The following is a 21279-nucleotide window of genomic DNA, read 5'->3' as shown; positions in this document are numbered from 1 at the left end:
GAAAGCCTAATCTCAGAAAATGGAATAGCTTTTCTGAAGCTGGATTTTAAAACTGATGGAGTGTTGTGTGTCTGAGAATGAGACCAGTAAAGGATGTTAGGTGTCCCTCTGAGAGCAATGTGACAATATCTATCTGCAGGAAATGGTATTTGCATTTCAGCAGGTGGCATGTTTTCCTGCGAGTCCATGCTGAACCAATGCCCCACCAGAATGCATGTGGCCCCGAGTCCTGCTGGAGAGTGCTGTTCTTTGGATGAAACATAAACCCAATGTCCAAATTACTTTGGTCTTTACAGGTTTTAGGGCAAAATTGTTAAATCTGATTTTCTAGTTAAATTCCAGCTTGGGGGTTAACGTTCTACCTACCTAAAATTATTCCTGTAATTTCAGCTGGAGACCATTTTTTTCTTTACATCCTATTCTAAACTGTTGAGTGATATTACTGTGTACGATAAAAAAAATTGCAGTATTTCATCCCAGAGCTGCGTACACCATTTAAGTGGTGGGTGAAATATTGCCAGTATTCTGGAGAGGTAACTGCCTACGCATAGGTAATGTTGCAAACACCTTTCATTGTAAAGACTGATATGAGCCCTCCAGTCGTACCCCACATAACTTGGACTTGAAAGTTGGCAGTTGTTCTCCGAAGGCAAAGGAAAATTAAAGTCAACAAACTATTTTTGAGTTACAAATCAATAAAAATAGTATTCTGATTTAATTTTTTTACTTTTGCCTGTTTCCTTTTCTCCCAGTAGCTCAAGAATGGCTTGCTATTACTGCTATAAACTTTCCATATATAAAAATCTCCTTGAAAACTCATTTGCCAATACTTGAGGAAAATAGATGATAATTAAGCAAAGCTGTTAATTATGTATGTTGTTGATAGTCTGGGGTCAAACTCTGCACCCAGTGATTTCATCTGCACCCTTCTGTGTGCTGGGGAAATTATGGGAAACAGATCAGCTCCCACAAACTGGGCTGTCATTACTGTTTGATAGCTGTTTGGTGACTTTACAGTATGCAAAATGTATTGGTGCTTTCCGTTTAATGTCTAGTGTACATATGGCCATATCACTAAAACTTATCACTATTGGAACTAATTGACAGCCTGGTTAGCTATTTCAACAGAGCTGCTAAAGACTGAATGCATGATGGAAACTAAATATCCTTCTACACGTAGCTTCTTTTGGTCAGGGTTGAGGCACGTTGGAGAGGCAATGTAGAAGCAAATTACACCATTGCTTCCTGTACCTGAATCTGTCCTGTAGATAGGGAACTTTAGTCTCCAAAGCAGTTAATCTACACCCTTCATCAGCACTAAATACATAAAAATGAGGTAAAGTGTAACCTTCTCTGTGTAGCTTTTTTGTTTAATATTTTCATGGACTTAGCTTCATGGAAGAGATGGTTTTCAAATTTGTCTGTACTGCAGATCTATATATATAAAAACACACGAAGTTATGCCCTTATCCTTAAAGTTTAATTATGGGTTCTATATTTCACAGTAAAAATATATTAGCTAAGTTAGTCCATCAAGAGATATAAATGATGATCATTTGTAAGCTACACCACTTGAAGAACTGTATCACAGTGTAATGAAAGTATTGAAGGGATATATTAACCTGGTGAAGTAACTCATTAAATCCTTCAAATGTATTAATAAAGAGGAAAGGGATGACCCTTTTAGAATGATTGAAGAGAGGAACTCATCTCAGAACCCATCTTTTTATTCTCTTTTACTATGCACTGAAGTCATAATCCTGTGTTTATAACTTGGTGAGTTGTGACACAAATGACTAAAAAAACCGTGATTTTATTTCAGAACAACTGCAGCTAGACCAGGAGGATGGGAAGAATAATATCTTTTAAAACACAAATAATATGGCAAATTGCAACAATGGCAAATTATGAACAGTGAACTGTCTATCTATCTAGTTACTGGTCTCACCCTATTCCCATAGAATTTGACCCTATGTTTAAATAAGATACATTCTTGGTCTGGAAACCATAATATAAAATTAAGATGAGGAACATGGAAAATGAGGGGGTCACAATTTTCTGGAAGACATTAGTTCAGATTCTTGGTTTAGGTAAAAAGTGTGTTTTGTGATGTCATCCTGATTTGTGCACTTCAGAAAATAACCATATAAATCAGCACAATTCAGTTGATTGGCAACCCCTGATCAACAAAAGACTTACGTCTGGAATAGCAAGGAGTGGAGTAGGAATCAAATGCATTGACTGAAGTATGGTGGGCTCCTGGACTGGACTAGCAAGCTATTGTGCAGGTCAGTATTCAAATGCATTGACAGGGCTGTGAAAGCTCCAGGACTAGAGTGTTACCAACCAGGATTCAGGTGCATTGCCAGAAGCCTGCATAGTTCTTTTTTGCAATGTGCTTGGTTTAAGCCCTTGCTAAGCACTAAGTGAACTTACAAAAAAAAAAAGGGGGGAGGGGAGCAAGATTTTCTTAATTTGCAGAATAGCAGTGTTAGAAGTCTTCCATATATTCAGATAATATTGTTAGAGTTTTAGAGGAACATAATCCCTACATCTGTAACTGACTTCAGTAGCATGCAGTCCACCATCTGGGTTAGACTTTGTACCACCTGGGCCGTAAAAAGAAGGAACAGACAATTATTTCCAACATTACTTGCAGAGTTGCTGATTTATGATGTGTCAGAATCAGAAGCGTGAAATGAGGGTTGATACAGAACTGTTTTTTTATGATCAGGTGACAGTTTGTGTACTTCTCCAGAATGATGACATTTACAGGACTTGGACGTTTGATAAATAGAAACCTCTGACTTTGACCCTGTCAAAGAGTTTTTATTAGTAGATATGAAAACATGCAATTTGTTTCTCCTTAGTAATTCCTGTGATCTGGGGAAAAATGAATCTAAGTCGCTTTAAGACTTAAGGTAGTTAGAAGTAGGTTGTATGATACCTTTTTGGTTTAGGCATATATTTTTTTTAATATCATTCCAAGTAAAATGTATTGTGTCAGGGAGTCTAATCACCTTCATCCATTTATGTAAAATACATGCCTTAGAAAGACATAATGAATAAAGTATCCCTGAGGTTTGGCAATTGTTGGGATTTGAAACACTCCTGTAACAAAGTGAGACATAGGCATCATTCCTGGGTATTAAGCTTCCCTTATACTATTGACTCACTGTCAGATAATGTGTGTTTCCGGGATATAAGACAGACAAAAAATATGGAATGTGCAAAGTCAAAATCCACAGTACTGTTATTTTACAATAAGGTTAGCTCTGATGTAAGGGTGACTACCAGCTTAATTATAAATCTATTTTCATGGATGTCTGCTCTGTTTAATTTGTGAGTCTCAGGAGACATTAAATATCTTGATTTAAACAGACCTTGTTAGAGAAGAAATGCGTCACATCAAAGCATAGCAGAGTTTACTTCCATGTTCTGTGACCTTTGGACCCCAAGTTCTGTCCCAAATATCTACTTAGGAACTTCCATTTGACAACTAGAGTAAGATCCAGATATCAGAATTTTTGGGCAAGGTGTGAAATACTGTAAATTGAGCAGAATTTGCATATACTATGTTAGTTGGCTCCTTTGGAGTAATACTGTACTACAATTTAAATAGTCTACTGCTTCACTCAGATCCAACTGCATAAGCAGTACTTCTTTTTTTTTATTCTTACCCAGAGGGCCATCTCCTTTGTTGAAAGTGCTGGAATACATACATCAAGAAGAACATACTACTGTGAGTTCAGTATGATTTTATCTATAGCCATTTGGATTGGAGCTTGGAATCTAAAGGAAATAAAGTCAGAGTTTGTCGTACCCAGCGTTCTTGAAAATCAACAAACAGAATGGAATTTTCAAAATTACCTAACTGGTTCAGGAATTCAAGTCCCATTGAAAGTCATTGAAACGTGTGCTCCTAAATAATTTAAACTCACTAGAAAATCCCACCTACAAACAATAAAGCCCACTTCAAACCTCATAATAGTAATTTTATACCAGTATATTTACCTCTAATTATATTTACATACACTAAGATGGAATTGTTTTAGAGTGAAAAAGCAAATATTACCCAATATCATATTGATAACCAAGGCTGTTGTGATCTAAAGTCAGATCTGTACACATGTTTTCTTTTACAGGGGTTTTTATCTAGTTTTCCCAAACAGAAGCTTTTCTTAGTAGTAGTTAGTTAACTTACAGTTGATCACTACTCAAATGGTTAGAATTTTTATGGTTCTATAGTGTAATCAGTTTAGAAAACTGACATGGCACAATCTGACATTAAGTAAGTATCCCAAAAAATGCAATCAGGGTATTCCTGTAATAATTTTTTCCACAGAGTATATTGTGCAGTGTCAATAAAGAAAAGGGAAAATTGAATAAATTTGGCTCATAATAGTAAACAATGGAAGAAATTTATTGGATTATAACATTAAATCCCATTCAACATAATGATGATATAGTTTCCTGATAGGATATGTATCAGACAGTAAACTGAAACCACACTTGTTCTTAGCCAAAAGACCAAGAAGAAGAAATATAAATTTCATTTTCAGGCATTGACTCTCTCCCACATTCTGAGCTGGAAAAACCTGATGGATATTAGAAGCTCTTAACTAGCTGGAGTTAAGTAAACTAAGATTGGGATAAATTTCAAAAGATGCATAAGAATTTAGAATCTTTATTTTCAAATTGTATAAATGGGAACTGAGTAGCTAACCAATATGCATTGGTGTGAAAATGTACTTTATTTATATGTAAGTAAAATATTACAAATAGAATGTGTATTTCTTAATTCCACATTCTAATTTTAATCAAAATGACAAAACAACAGATCTGAGAACACAAACACCCACACACAGTCTGTACATAGAGTATTATATACTACTTATAGATTCATAGATATTTAGGTCAGAAGGGACCATTATGATCATCTAGTCTGATCTCCTGCACAACGCAGGCCACAGAATTTCACCCACCACTCCTGCAAAAAACCTCACACTTATATCTGTGCTATTGAAGTCCTCAAATCATAGTTTAAAGACTTCAAGGAGCAGAGAATCCTCCAGCAAGTGACCCGTGCCCCATGCTACAGAGGAAGGCAAAAAACCTCCAGGGCCTCTTCTTAAAGGAAGCACGCACAAACAAAAATGTCCCATTATTATAATGGAACGTATTCATTATCAATTTACTGTTTGGAAGGCAATATACTGTATATTGTTTATAATAATATGTTCTAAAAGGTAAAATAGAAAATAATACAAAAAAAAGTTGTAAAGGTTAAAACAAATTGGAGTGCCCCTAATTTACTAGAGTTCTGTAACTCTCTGAATCGTCCAAAGATTCAGTATGGTGATTCAGTTTGCAATTCCAAGACAAATTCGCTTTTGTATATCCCTTTATAGTCTGTGAAATAGGCTGTCTGCCTTGTAACCTTGTTGATGATAAAATCCACTCACTCAGAGTAGACCACACAATGCTAGATCATTTCACTCTTTTGAGCGTATGACATGCAACTCAATAACTATATGATTAGATCTATAGATAACCAGATTATACTTATAAATCTTCTGTATTGTTACCTACTCAGTTTGCTAAAATAGTGTAGTTTTGTCATTTGTTTTCATGTAGTGAAATGTAACCTCAGAGGTTACTGGGAATTCACTGGCTTTTGTAGCCTTTCCTAAAGTTTTAGCTAACAGAGTATTAATATAACTGTATTGGAAACCAAATCCTCTCAAACAGGTAACATGAAACTAACTGGGCTGAGCAGCTGCTCTATCAACTTCCATTTGAACTGTGGACCAGCTTCTGCCATCCTTACTCATATTAAGTAATATTTTACTCCACAAAAAGTTCCATTGAAATCTGTGGGACTATGCGCAGAGTAAGGGCCTGTCTATATGAGAAAGATGCATTAGTACAACTTTAATCAGCTTTTAAACAGATATAGTTAAATTGGTGCAAAGAGCTCCTATTTCATTATATGAGTGGCTTATTTTGATTTAGTTAAACCTGTTCCTGATCCACTTCAGCTAAACCAAAGTAAGATGAAATACTGGAATAAGATTGTCCGCACAACCTTTTGTACAAATTTAACTTATATCAGCTTCAATTCATACCTTAAAAATACTGGTGCAACTTTCTCATGTTGGCAAGCCCTATACAACTCAACATGAGTAAGGCATAATCTGGCTCTCAGGGGGTCTGAAAAGGTTTCAGTAAATAATAAAAATTAGATATTAAGCAAACATTTAAGTAAAATCTTTGTTGGAAAGTTTAGTTTGACCAATGCAGGGATTCTAGAAAAGTAATGACAGTACTTTCTATTCGGTAGTTAATTTGCTGTCAGCATTTCCATTATAAAGTGTCGGTTTTGAGTGGTTTATAACACATGTTTTTAAAGGGTAAATAAATGTATTTGCATACTGTATTATAAATGAAAATAAATGAGTTAAACGAACCCTGAGGTGTAACTTAATACAACATCTCAGCCTGCTTTTTTCTTTTACCAAATTTGCTTTAAATTGGTTTGGTTATGTATAAGTAATAGAAATGTAAAAGAAAGAAGGAGAAAGAGAATGAGAAGAAACCAAGTATCCACTTGCTTGCTCCCACTACTTTTCCATAGCCATCTGGCCTTGCTCCGTCACTATATATATATATATATATATATATAAAAAAAATCTGTATACTCTGTCATTTTATCAAAGCTTGCTATTTAGTTCTGCAAGACAATTCATTTTCAAGAGTTTAAATTTTGCATGCTCTTAATGGCAAATATATAATAAAGATGTTATAGCAGATCGTTTAGAAATATCCATTTGCTTGTGAGGGTACAAGACACAGGAGTTTTTTATTTTGCATATTACCCTTTTTTTTTTTAAAAAGTCAGACGAGGAAAAGTGTAAGTACAAAGGAAACCTACCCTGATCAAATCCACTGGTTTGCTAATCACCTGAATTTTCACTCTCACGTCTTACATGTTAACTTTTCAGTAAATGTTAATTATTTACAAGGTAGCAATGCATTAGATGTAATCCTTCATGGGATTCCTCTGGAAAAGTTTTAAAAGACCTGTTGTATTGAGAAGAGATATCAGGTAAACAAGGAAAACAAAGATAATGCAGAGGGCTGGAAGAATGGACATGTATGGTCAACAGAGGTGCCTCATCTGGATTCCCCTTGTTAATAAGGTAGGGGGATACTGACTGCATTCTCTCTGAGGCCTCTGAGACTGGGACTCTGGAATTTGTTTTCCCCCATCCCTGAAAGAAATGCCCTGAATTTGGTGACCTTCCAAGTATGTTACAAAAGACATTTGCTTGATAGGGTTTTTGGAGACTGCAAAATATATGCTTCCCAGAACAATGAAGAGGTAAAGGGGTAGAAACAAGATTTGGGGAGGGGGGTAGTTGGCTGGCTAGCTGGCTAAATTCCTGTTTGAATGATTATTTTAATGCTGCTGGGATTTTTGTTGTACTGCTAATAACATGTTAAGGTGCCTAATGCCTTGTATAGGTGTCTATTATTTATATCTAAATAAATAAAAATATATTAAAAGTTTAAGGGAAGTTAGAGTGACTCAAGAGCTCTGTAGAAATTTGAGAGCAAAGTTATTTGAAGTTGACTAAGAGTGTATTATGAGAGTTAATGACCTTAAGAACAAAAATAGATTAGATATGAGGGAAAACTTAATGATGAGAGCAATTAAAAATACAACAGCCTGCTTAGTTAGATTAGACACTGTAAATAAAAATGTTCCAAAAAGAGATTAGTTAAAACACTTGGGGAATAGTGAAGGTGATAATCTGTAATAGCAGTATGAAAATGGATTTCCAGGCCTACTGTAAGAATCCCTTCCAGCACCAATTTTGATGAGTGTATGAGTCTCCCTAAATCTTCCAACTAATCCAACTTAGTCACAATTTAGTATAATATACTCCTATAGTAGGCAAATTAAAATTCTAGGACAAACTAATCTCTTTACAGTAGGCACTTTCAGGAAAATGATTCATGAATTCAGAATATTTTATTCTTAGCTTTCAGTGTTTTGTTTGCAACAAGTAAATCGCTATAATTTGAAATCAATAAAAGACTGATAACACCATAAAGTGCTGTTTGCAAAGTATTGAAGTTGAGTTACATTTATTTTGTTTTATTTGTATATTCATATGCGAAATGGAATGGAACTGAATGTGATTATTCAGGGTCAGTCTTTTACCATATACTTCTTGCTGTTACCTTTCACAAAAACCCTGGGCCAGATTGACTCCTTTGATTTTGGAGCTCCAAAGTAAATCCGCTTGGAGTGCCACAAGCTGTTCACAACCCTCTGTTCTTCAGGGGTCTTTACTCAGGGCTGCCTCCTAAAAATAGGGGGGCCTCTCCCAACGCAGCTTTGACCAGAGAGTTTCCAGTAGAGTCCTGAGTTGATTTTAACGTTGTCTTTCCCACTACTGAATTACTAAGGGGTTCAATTCCCCCTTGGTTGCAGCTTCTTTCATGTCCTATTGAGGTGAATCCAGCTTCAAAAGTTAAAAACTAAAATGGGACATTATTTTTTCAAGTGTTTTTGGTTTTTTATCATGCAGAACAGAGCACAAGTAGCTGTGCTCCACCTCTTTGGTAAATCTTTGTTTAATTTAGTAGATACGTATTCTTAAACTGATACATCCAAACCATAGCAGAGAATAAATAAAGCCCTGCATTTTATAGGACACCTTTGTATTCCCGAGAAATGTGTTTTTGCATGTTGACTTTGTGCTGTGCTAAATTATTGGAACCATCAAAAGGAATGTGTGTATAGTCAGTGTACCAGTATGTTCAACAGTCTCCCTGGGGAATTTATGAACTGATAATCTCTGCTTCCATCTTCCAGAATTTAGAGATTAGATAGTCACTATCCAAACTGACAACAGGCATCTGATATGAAATAAAATCCTCCACCTGTGCTTGTAGATCTTGACAACAATGGGTTCCCCTCTCTAATTCTTTTCAGAGTTTAAACTTAATTAAAGCTGCTTTATAACTATTTTATTATAAAATATTCAAAGGGTTTAAGTGTGGTTTGTCTCAGGCTTTTACTATTTTTATTTTTGAAGTGCACATTCATGAACTTTGTAAAACACACACACACAGGCACACACACAGAGACACACACAAATAATGACTCCAAGTGGCTTACAGTTCAACTCATTTAACTCCAGTGCACTGCACAGCGATTCATATGCAAGAAGATGTGGATATAGCATTGGCAGAGAGATAGCACAACAAAGCTTCATGGGTGAAAAAGGTGGAATTTAAATAGAGATAGGCCCTATCCATGAAGTTTGGTTCTAGAACTGGCATAAAATTTGGGAGAAGATCCAGTTTTCCTTTTTTTCCTGCTTCTAGTTTTAAGTAAAAATTCAAAGGAGGCAAGTGAGTGCATAGGAAGTGGATAGAGTTGGCATAAAACAAGTCTGAAGCCAAGAGTGAGAGGAGATTAAAAAAGCAATTAGAGAGCACATGAAGAGTAAAGAGTGGGAAGAGATGTAAGCACGGTCAGTGTTCTGTAGTCTTGAAGGTGAGGATAAGTTAGTGGAGGAGGAAGAAGATTATGTCAGAGCAGTAGGTCAGTAAAATAATCCAAGAAGTAGCTTTTTGAATAGCATAAGAAGGGAGATAGGCCCGAGAAGAAAAAGTTGCAATAGTTTAGGAGAGATATGACTGAAGTATTGATAATGGTTAAAAAAAAGAGGTTATACATGGGAAATTGACTTTGTAAAAAAATCACACTCTGGGGGTCCACTGTTAATTGCCACTCAGTCACTTCATATCAAATGAGCCAAATTTACATGTAAAATTATTCTAAATATCAGCACTACAAAGTCAAGCTGGGATTTGAAGGGAAAGTTGTATTCTTGCTGGCTTGTGCATTATAGTTTCTGCAATCATAACTCAGTGACAAATTCTGTTGATTACACATGAGCCAGAAAAGGATGCAGCCTGTTCTCTCTTAGGACTCTTGACTATTCAGGGAAAGTAGTGAGAACTTAAGATTTGATTCTGCTCCAGTTTACACCTAAGACTCCTATTAACTTTAATAGGACCAGGTCCTTGGTCTTATTTTTGCACAATTTGATTAAGTCTCTGGAAAAGATTAATTTCTTCATTGGTGGCTTATAAACTAACAAGAACCATTTAAAGGAAAATGGGGGGGAGGGGGGAAGACGAAGCAAGAAGCTAAACCCTGACATGAAATACTTTTATTAACTATGGTTATTTTCATTTATAGTTGTTATATAGCACTATAGACAAATCTAAGCTTAACTAAGGTTTCTCTCTCCCCTCGTCATGATGGATAAGGCTGTTCATATATCCAAAGACGGTGCTAGCCCACTGGGGGCCTAAAGCAGGAATATTTTTGCCCCACCCCCAACATATACTAAAAAAGCAAATAGGGGGCCCCTTTGAACTGCCTAGGCTTATGCCTAGCACCGGCACTGCACTTATCTCATCCTACACTTAGAAGACTTGGACAGCCTTGTAGAAAGAAGTGGAAGGTAGGACTGGCTACCCATGGCTTTGCTGGGGATAGTGCCTTAGGAGAATTGTAGACGAGTGCCCTCTAGATATTGTATAGAGCATTGCAGCTCAGGCAGCGGTTTTACATCTGTTTAAAGTGAAATAAAAAATGTGAAATTATATAATTATTTTTTAAAAGAAAAAATAATTTATTATTATTTCTTTGGGATTTCCAGTATTACATATTTCATTTCAGTTGTTTTGGATGAGTATAACCTAGGAAGTCACAGTCAAAGTCTGCTGCAGTTTCCACGGTATGCATCCGATGAAGTGAGCTGTAGCTCACGAAAGCTCATGCTCAAATAAATTGGTTAGTCTCTAAGGTGCCACAAGTACTCCTTTTCTTTTTGCGAATACAGACTAACACGGCTGTTACTCTGAAAACAGTCTACATGATATCTTCTGAAACAAACTAAGTCAACAGGATTTCCATAACTTCTTAACTAAGGATCTAAATGCAATGGAAGAACCAGTGCACTATACTTTATTAGCTTTATTTAGAATATACCTTGAAATGACAGAAAATGGTGCTATTTCTCCTAAGAGAGAAAAATACAGCAACAGTAATTTAAAACTTTTTGTACAAAATGTACTGAATTCCATAAGTAGAAGTGCCTTCCTCTCTGGTATTATAATGCTTATTACAAAAAAAAAACAAAAAAAACAACCCTGAAGTTATGTTAATGCTTCAATTTGAAACCTCTGAACCCAGAAATTTGCTTTAAATTAAGAAAGAAGCCCTTTCTGGTTTCTTGTATGCCAAATGTCAGCCAAGAACCAATTTTTATGGCCAATTTTTAAATCCTTTAAAAGAGGGTTGCAGAGTGGAGAGTATCAGTATGGTTGAGGCATATGATACAAGTAAACTAAGGAGGGGACGGGGGGAGAAACTGTAATTGTTTGGGAAAGTGGAAGGTTAGAAAGCAGAAATAAAATGTGACCTTCTCCTGCTGAACTGGTGTACACAGACATAGCTATAAGCAATAAGAACCCAAGTGAGGAATTCTTAACGGTACCAAAGATCATGTGTCAAAAGGATATTACAACAAAATAATGAATGTTTTTAATGAGAACTCTATATCTGAAAATTGGTTAGTCTCTAGGTGCCACAAGTACTCCTTTTCTTTTTGCGAATACAGACTAACACGGCTGTTACTCTGAAATATCTCTGATGAGAGATCCATTCAAATACTAATAAAAACCAAATGATCAGTCAAAACCATGTTAAGTAAAATCAAATAGTTTCTTTTCATATTAAGAAAAGGAGTACTTGTGGCACCTTCGAGACTAACAAATTTATTCTGTGCGCTGCACTTTAAGGAGTAGGACCTAAAGTATATTTTCTGTCTAATTTCCTGATGGTCTTGTATGTGATACACTTGAGGGGGGGATACACTTGAGATAATAACAACATACTGACTGCTGAATTCTGACACATTTTAAATTGATGTTTGTTGTTTTAAAACCATGCAGAGGGATAAATGTTTTATGAAGAAGCTAACTGGACCCCCACTGTTTCTTTGTGTATTCTCCCAGCTAACTGCACTGCTGATAGACAGCGCTATTAAGTAGTCATTAGCACCATGTCTGAAAGCTTGGCTTCTGCAGATAACAACAGACCATTCAGTATTTTAAGCCTTTGTAAGAAGGAGCACACAGTGTGGTTCATATAACTGAGTATAATGAGGTCATTCTATGACAAGCCTGAGAATACAGAGCCATGGGCAACTTATTAGTCTATTTGATATTAGAACAGATTCAAGTCTAACATTCCAGTTATTTTTTCCCCCCCTGCCAAAAGCTTCTGCCATTAACTGAGACTACAAAACAACATCACTGAATGGTAGATTGAAATATTGATATCACTGTATTGTAAAGTCTTCAAAATACTTCTGCTTGACTCTGTAGATAAGGAAATATATATGGACAGATATTTAAAGTGTAGCATTTGTCTGTTTTTGAAAAGCTAACAATGTGACAGAAAAATAGGAAATATTAATGTAGCCAGTAGTGTTCAAAGCAGTACTAAAATGGTTAAAGAAAAAAAAGAAAAGTTGCATAATTTTGGATGACAGTTTTTACTGTTTTGTTTCTGATTTCTGTAAAATTTGAGGAAGTGGCTATTTTTACATTGACAATATGCACAAAGTGAAATTTAAACTTTACAACTACCTTTTGCTCAGAACTATTCCATTTTCACTCAGAAATGGGCCTACTTTTCTTGGGAAAGAAGCACTGTTTTTGAATGAAAATTTTGTGGTATGTGCTGAGTTTTTCAGCAAAATAGGCCCATTTCAAGTTTGTTCATGAAACATGAAAAACTTCACCTTTTGATTTTGAATATTTTGCATATCCAGTTATCATCATAAACCGGACAATTCTGATAAAATAAATTATGCTGTTTGTTAGTTGCAGTACACAACAGTATTAATAAGTAGCTATCACAATACATGTGGATTCCAGGTTAACATAAATTAATATATTTCTCTATTTTAATACCTTAGAACTTAGCTAAAAGTTAGCATTTTTAAATATGCTAACTGTATGAAAACTGACCATTCTGGTGATGATGTTTCTTCAAGGTGGTTTCTGCAAATTATAATTTGTAGGATATGTTGTCCTCAAGGCACTGCAGCACTTTAGAAAAGTTTGAAAACAGTACTCGTTGGGTGTTGTATGAGTGTAATCTCATGACACTCAACTTTCAGGGCTGAGGATATTCAATTGACTTATGATCCCATTTGCTTCGGTTCCTTTTCTTCCATTGTGGAAGCTCAGTGCCCTTAGCTAGATGTGTATGTGTGTGTGTAAATGGAATTTAGTTTATCTTAAATGTTAGTTTTCATATTTTAGCAATTTACTATGCTTGTAGTAGTTATTAAGACTTTGCTGCACGTGATGCAGTCTAATTTCTTTGCAGTATGGCTTCAGCTTGGGAAAAGCTCCTATGGTGGATCTGGTCTCTCAGAGGCCTGGGTTCAAGAAGCATACATAGTCTCTCTCCATCTGCCTGGAGTCTGATGCACACACTCAAAACCGTATCCGCACAGGGATGGAGCCTAACTGGAGCTTGGTGTGGCGCTTTCACACCCTGAGCCTGGAAAGACTTGCAGCTCTGGCTTCAGCTCTTCCTTCCTGAGAGTCCCCGAAATCTAATTCAGAACTGCCTAAGGCAAAGAGTCTGGGTTTTGTGCAGGGCCCAAAAACTCTGCCCTGGCAAGGCAAACCATAAGAGTCAGTGCCAGAATCAGCACTGCTTTCTGGATTCATTTAAGAGGCATCAACAAGGTGGCTTCCTTGATTAATGCTCAAAGAACTCCATTTATTGGTAAACAGATTCTATTTACACCTTCATCTGAGTTATCACAGAAAGAAACAGAGATTGGTAAGGTGCTACTAGTTCTATTTCATAGAATCATAGAATATCAGGGTTGGAAGGGACCCAGGAGGTCATCTAGTCCAACCCTCTGCTCAAAGCAGGTCCAATCCTCAACTAAATCATCCCAGCCAGGGCTTTGTCAAGCCTGACCTTAAAAATTTCTAAGGAAGGAGATTCCAGCACCTCCCTAGGTAATACATTCCAGTGCTTCACCACCCTTCTAGTGAAAAAGATTTTCCTAATATCCATTCTAAACCTCCCCCACTGCAACTTGAATTTCTACCTTTCTTTTTTCTGTTGTAATTTATAATGTGTTGTCTATTGAACGGAATGGATTCAATGGCCCCAGCTACTCTAGAAGTAAACTGTCTTAGCTAAAATACCCTAGAGCAGGGGTCGGAAACATTTAAAAGTGGTGTGCCGAGTCTTCATTTATTCACTTTAATTTAAGGTTTTGCGTGCCAATAATACATTTTAACATTTTTTAGAAGGTCTCTCTCTATAAGTCTATATATTATATAACTAAACTATTGGCGTATGTAAACAAGGTTTTCAAAATGTTTAAGAAGCTTCATTTAAAATTAAATTAAAATGCTGATTTTACACCGCCAGCCCACTCAGCCCACTGCTGGCCTGGGGTTCCGTTCACCTAGGCCAGCAGCAGGTTGAGCGGGGCCTGCGGCCGGGACCCTGGCTGGCAAGGGGCTGGCAGCCAGAACCCCAGACCGGCAGCGGGCTGAGCAGCGCCAGCGGCCGAGACCCCAGACCAGCAGTGAGCTGAGCAGCTCAGCCCACTGCTGGTCTGGGGTTGCGTCCGCCAGCTCCTGCCAGCCAGGGTCCCGGCTGCCAGCCCCGCTCAGCCCGCTGCCAGTCTGGGGTCCCAGCCTTGTCCACATAGAGTAGGTACCTACTTTCTGCCTGCACGCTGGGGGAAAAGGTGGGTGGAGGGGGAAGCTTGCCTGCCCTGCAAGGAGAGAACGGTGGGCAGGGGCGGAGAAGAGTGGGCTGGGCTAGACAGGATTTTTAATTGCACACTGCTGTCCCCGGCAGACAGTAGCGTACCATTAAAAATTGGCACGCGTGCCATAGGTTGCCGACCCCGCCTTAGAGTACGGGTGAATCAGACCTCTTGAATTCAAATAGCCTACAAACTTTCTAAAGAATTCTTGGGAAGCAAAATAAACTAATATGAGAGGTATTTGCATAAATCTTTCTTAGAGTAAGCCTCTCAGAATTTACAGCTGAAGTAACCCATATATTAGTATGGTATATTAGTCTTAAATGGCACAGTACAATTACAATTGCTTGTAACAGTCATGGAACTGTTTAAAATGTTTATTTCACCATTTTAATTGTTCTTTCAATATTTACAAGTTTTGAATAATCTATCAGTTCACACTTAGCTGTGGTTAATTCTGATTTCCACTTATTATAGAAACTTAAACTGATAACATTCCACGGTGAATTCAAACCAAACATTGGGTAGTACATCATAGACATCTTCTAAACTTCTGGGGTTTTGTTTGTTTGTTGTTTGCTTACTTTGTTTTTCAGGGAGTGGGGAAAAGGGAGGGGATCTGTCTCATAATATCATTTTGATTTACAAGATAATACAATTTTAAAATACAATAAAATAGATTTTTTTTTTAGATCCAACTATTCATTATTCATTGTGATGCATCGAGGGTAGAAGAAAAAAGAAAAAAATATTGATTTATAAGTGGCACTTGTACTTTCCAATAAATGGTTATACACAATGGATGGGTTGGACTTTCCAAACCACCTTGGTGTGACCCAATTTTGCTCCTTTTTACGTCAATGGGAGCAAAGTTAGGCCAGTCCTGGGTGCTTTTTGAAAACCTACCAGTGTATTTTTAGAGTATTTTTCTGCCTATTAATACCATGATTTACAGTTTGGACAATCAAATTACACATAACCAAATATGGAAAAGCAGTTTTGTATATTAACAAATTACATACCCATGACCTTAAAATATGAAAAATATTCATTATATATTGCAGAAGTTAGTCCTTGACTTCTATTAATAGCTAACTGGCAATGACTTTTTTCTTTAGGTAATATAGATTCTGTTTACACCATCTGCTGAATAATGCAGTATAGATAACAGTTCATCAGACATTGCAATGACATTTGTTTATCTGTGTAATTGTAATCTTTTTTTACACATTAATGTTAGAAGAGCAATAATTGTTGATCACAGATGCTGTGATTTGTAACTAAAATGCACTTTTTCCTTATAGTCATATTAGTCTAACACATAACTCAAGAAGAGTATGGCAGAATCTTTTTTATTTTTGAAAAATGTGAAAAGACAAAGCATTAGGAAAAATACATCAAAAGGTGAAAACAACTCTGAAGCCAAATACTATTCATCATGTGTCATGCAAGTTTAGGGCTCAGTTCACCACTTTCCATTTAGTGCCCCCAGTGGTGCAAGTGAGATTTTAACTCTTACTGATATGGTACCACCCCCCACCCCATACTGCCCCCCCTCACAAAAAATGTTCTGTGACAAGCCCTGCGCAGATACAAATTTATACCTGTGGATGCGGATATCCGCGGACAGATATCGGTATCCACTGAACCCCAGGGCTCTCCTGAGAACCGCAGAAACAAAAGGAACAGAATATGAGGCCACCGCTCCTCAGGGGCCAGCGCCCTGCACTGGGAGGTCCTCTGGAGTGGCTGTACCACCACCAACCCTACCCCTAGCCCTTCCACATAGCTGCCTCTCCTGTCTGGGATCTGTACAGCCCCGCTAGAGGACAGGGCTGGAGGCGGGGCTAGAGGCAGTACAGCCGTGCCAGAGGAACTGCCGGCACGGGGCGTTGGCTCCTGGGAGTGGTGGCCCCATGTTCTGCTCCTTTTGCTGCTACATTTCCTGGGAGAGCCCAGGGGTTCAGCGGATGCCGATTTCTATCTGCGGATATCCGCATCCACAGGTATAAATCTGTATCCGCACAGGGCTCTACAATTCATTCTTGAAAATGTGTCTTTCTGGTACAGCGTACCGGCAATAAATGTCTTAATGATTCGGCGTACTGACCATACCGGCTTACTTGCACCACTGAGTGCCCCTGAGATATTTGAAAATATGTACATCTTTGCACACATTCACCATGTAATTATATATCATTCCTAGTGTTCTCAATATGATTCCTCCCTACAACTACAGAGGTCTAGTTTATTAAAAATTTCTCTTTTTTTTTCTAGTATTCATCATGGCGTCTGGACTTTTGGTTTATCCTTTTGGTCTCAGCTCTGCTACAGTGAAGAAATTCTGTGAGAATTCAAGCATATACTATGCAGGAGACTGCCAGATTGGATGGGGGTACATGTTGGCAATTGTTGGAGTCATGTTATCTGTCTTTTTACCATTCTTTGCAAAATATGCACCAAAAGAGCACATATCTCCAACTCCAATACCTACTATTTTATAGTATTTTATTAGTATTTAACAGCAAAACATTCCTGTCAATCAATGGGCAGAAAGTATTATAGCACTTCCTTTTAGCTGTATGGCTAAAAAAAAAAAAAAAAAAGGAGAGGGAGATAGAGGGTCAGAATCACAAAGACCAAAAGTGCACTGATAGTCTTCCATAAGCATGAGAAGCTAACACTCTGGAATTGAAATAAGACTAATTAGCAGCCTTTACGCTGCTCTAAACTTATAATGGCTTAATGCCTTAGTCAAAAAATCTGTTTATCCTCAAAACATCTGTCTACCTCCCAAACAATTTATTTTATGTCTCAAAATAGTAAATCTGTTAAAAGCCTCAGTTCTCTTTTATATGTTATTAAATATCAGAAGTTTTATGAACCCAATAATTTTAAATCTGATAATGATATTTTGTTATAGTTATTATGAGTGGGGGAAAAAGCCTGCTAGAAACCAGAGCCTAAAATGAAGCTTATCTATGAAAAAAGATGTATGCAACAAAAAGTGCTTTTGTTTGTTTGTTTTTAATCAATGCATGTTAGGAGTGTGCCTGAATACTGTAGTTTGTAGGCACATGTTTTAATACTGGTCTAACAATTGGAAAGTATAGCCTCCATAGTGATTGCTATACATTTTAGCTAACTTTTTGCTAAAGAGATCTAACCTTTTCAAAAGGCCCAATACTAAAATAGCTTAAAAAGGAGAAAAATATATTAAGAGGAAGAGTGCATTTGTTTTACCGTAGTTCTTAGATTATTATTTTGCATGGAATTGCATACAATTATTTCTAGTTTAGGGGTTTTTATAAGCCTGTAAGGTAAAAAATTCATTTACAAAACATACGCGTCCGATGGCAAAGGTACCTGTGCGCATTTCATCATGTTGCAAGGCAGAAAGGGCCAGAGTATGGTGGCCTTACTCATGCTGACTAGAATCTTGCTCCATGTGAATGTGATTTCTTGTGGAGTAAAATACTACTCAGTGTGAGTATGTGGCAGACTCTGACTCAATATCATCCAATGTAATGTTGACTAGAAAAATGTCACGTCTGATGGATATTTTTTGTGTGAAATTTATGAAGTCTAGTTCCAGGAATGGCATTTTTGGTTTCATTACCACCAAGGATTCAAACAAATGCACCACATGCCTTAAAAAAAAGAATGATTGGGTTCTAATATTACTCCATTGCCATATTTCTCCTTTAAAATTACAGTAAAATTCCCATCCAGTATCTAGGTCATGAGGATGTTATTTATTTTTAATATTTACTAGTACGGAACTGAACCTCTTAGATTATATTTTAATACTGAACCTTACTTTTCTGCTTTTTATTTCGTCCTGTGAACCAACTGATCAAATCTATCATCTTTGTTAGTAGTATGCAGTGTTGTTGTAGCCATTTGGTCCCAGGGTATTAGAGACAAGGTGGGTGAGGTAATACCTTTTATTAACCCACCTTCTGTTGGTAAGAAAGACAACCTTTCAAGATTACACAGAGCTTTGAAAGAAGAGCTGAAGAAGAGCTCTATGTAAGCTCAAAAAACTGGTCTAACAAAAGATATTACCTCACACAGCTCGTCTCTCTCTTTTTTGGTTATTTACGGAAGCCGGAGTAATGGTTATTCCTGAATTTCTTGTTTTCTGAAAAATGTGTGTGAAGGGACAGATAGAGAAATGTTGAGGAAATATAAGAAAATGAGAACTGATAGAACAATCACTTTACTTTATTCCAATATTTATCAAAGAAATACAATCTCTTGTTTACATTGTGAAGCCTTCTAAACTCAAATTAATTAAGCATTACATTATTTTCTAAAGTAGCTGATTGTTACATCATCATGAGCTCCAAAGGGCAAATTATGCACATACATTTATAATATAATTCAATTACATTATTAATGTTTTAAAATGCATATTTCAAAGCTGAATAAAGCAAATAGAGAGAGCTCTATGGTTTTTGTTATAGAGAACTAAGGAATGAAATCTTCTAAATATTTAACAAAAATGAGGCTGAAGGAATTTCCTCTGCCCTCCTAAAGTAGGCAGAATAGACTTCAGTCTTCTCTGTATGTAGCATGTAGCATTTTTAGTAATGTCTTATGCTCTTCTTTTCATAAATTGCTGGAATAGATTGGAAAGCTTCATATAAGATTCAGAAGGTAAAAAGTGAGAAAATAAACACATAAAAAAACCATAACCACAAAGTAAAGAGAGATGCAGGCTTTTCTTTCCTAACCAACCTGTGCCTTTACAATAGAACAATTATACAAGACAGGATCAATATATAAAAAAATTCTCATCAACCACTGAAAATGTTATACAATGTGTAAAAATTGTATTCTGTGGGTTTTTCTCTGTTTTGTGTGATGTTTACGATTGTTCACTTGATGTTTCACTAGAAAAAGTGATTTGTTAGTGTAAATTAGAAAACATTTTTGCAAAGATTTTATTGCTTACCAAAAGTAAAATAATTTTAGATTTCTATTAATACCCATAATATATCTAGTAGACACAGAGGGCCCAATCCTGTCACCACTTATAAAAATATCTTTATTTGTGCAGAATTGTGCCCATCAGTAATCCCATTGAAATCAGTAGGATTACACATGTGAATAAAATGACTTACATGTGAAAATGTTTGCAGGATTGGATGCATAGTCTGAAATTCCTTTATAACTTTCACCTACTTTCGCAGTAGGGGTCTTAAAATTTTCAATATTGCTATACCAAACTACATATTGAAAATTTATTTTCGGTGTTTTGAACAATCAAGTTAAAAACTCAAGTTTTTTTTTTCCACAGTATCCTCTACTTTCTAAGAAAGAGTGAAACTGATGCTTCCATATTGAACGTCCTTTAAATAATTTTAAACATTGAAAGGAAATAACGTAGACTTAATAGAGACTGGTGACATCTAAAATGAGGTAGACAGAATTGCTATGTAAAAGGTTCTTGTTCAGAGCCAATTTATAACTCTGGGTAGAGATCATACTGTAACTGACTCAAACCAGAGTAAGCAAAGCATATACTGCAGAAGTTCCTCTGGAACTTAAATAGGGGGAATTACTACAAATACATTTGCTAACACTGATAAATCACTTTTTTAATGAGGATTGTCTGTGAGTTATATTGTGTATAATATAGTTTCCTTGTTAAAAAAACCAGAAAATTTACTGGATCAGGTTCAAGTTTTATTCTAAATATATAATTTTTTAAGTGTAACTAAAAGCTGTATTTTCCATTACTGTGTTTCTGCGTTGACTAGCTGCCTCCTTTTTAGAATATTAACTGTTTTCTGTATTTGACTTGTTGAATAAAATATTTCAATTATTTTCAATGTGAAATTTACAATTGCCAACACTGTGTAATAAAATAATTCACATTGTTCACTATTTTCCTGACTTTGCTTTTGTTTTACAGTTGCAGCCAGAAATGATGCACAGCAGTTACTTTAAGGGAAGAGACTGAGGGGATAAGGAAATGGCCACAATAGGAATAATCTATATAGGTGTCCGTGTATAGGAACATAGGCATGCAAACATATAGTTTGTGATCCCTGGCCTGTACAAATAATGATCCAGTTGGTAGTAGGCTGCTATCCTGAGACTTGGGAGAAGCAGGTTCTCCCACCTCTTGCATGGCTTTGGGCAATTCACTTACTGTTGCTGTGTGCCTCAGTTCCCATCTGTAAAATAGGGATAATAGTACTTCCCTACTTTGCATGGATGTTGAGGATACATTAAAGATTGAGGCAATTGGATACTTCAGTAATGGGGACCAGATAAATACCTAAGATAGGCACTGCCAAGCTGTTCTGGGATGAAGCCTGTTATGTTAGCCTGTAGAACTTCTACAGGGGTTTTG

General features: G+C 36.5%; 1 protein-coding gene across 1 annotated transcript in view; it reads left to right on the top strand.

Annotated features, from left to right (window-relative positions):
* LHFPL7 (LHFPL tetraspan subfamily member 7) overlaps positions 1-20704 on the top strand; it is a 150248-nt gene extending 129544 nt beyond the window's left edge. Inside the window, exon 3 of the mRNA XM_073315521.1 lies at positions 17190-20704. Coding sequence (XP_073171622.1) covers positions 17190-17416 — 227 coding nt within the window. The 3' untranslated portion in view covers positions 17417-20704. The remainder of the gene's footprint in view (positions 1-17189) is intronic.
* Positions 20705-21279: the final 575 nt, after the last annotated feature.

The sequence above is a fragment of the Lepidochelys kempii genome, chromosome 17 (assembly GCF_965140265.1).
Source record: "Lepidochelys kempii isolate rLepKem1 chromosome 17, rLepKem1.hap2, whole genome shotgun sequence".
NCBI classification, from domain to species: domain Eukaryota; kingdom Metazoa; phylum Chordata; order Testudines; family Cheloniidae; genus Lepidochelys; species Lepidochelys kempii.
Note: the sequence above shows the minus strand (reverse complement) of the source record. Positions and strands in the feature narration are given on the sequence as shown.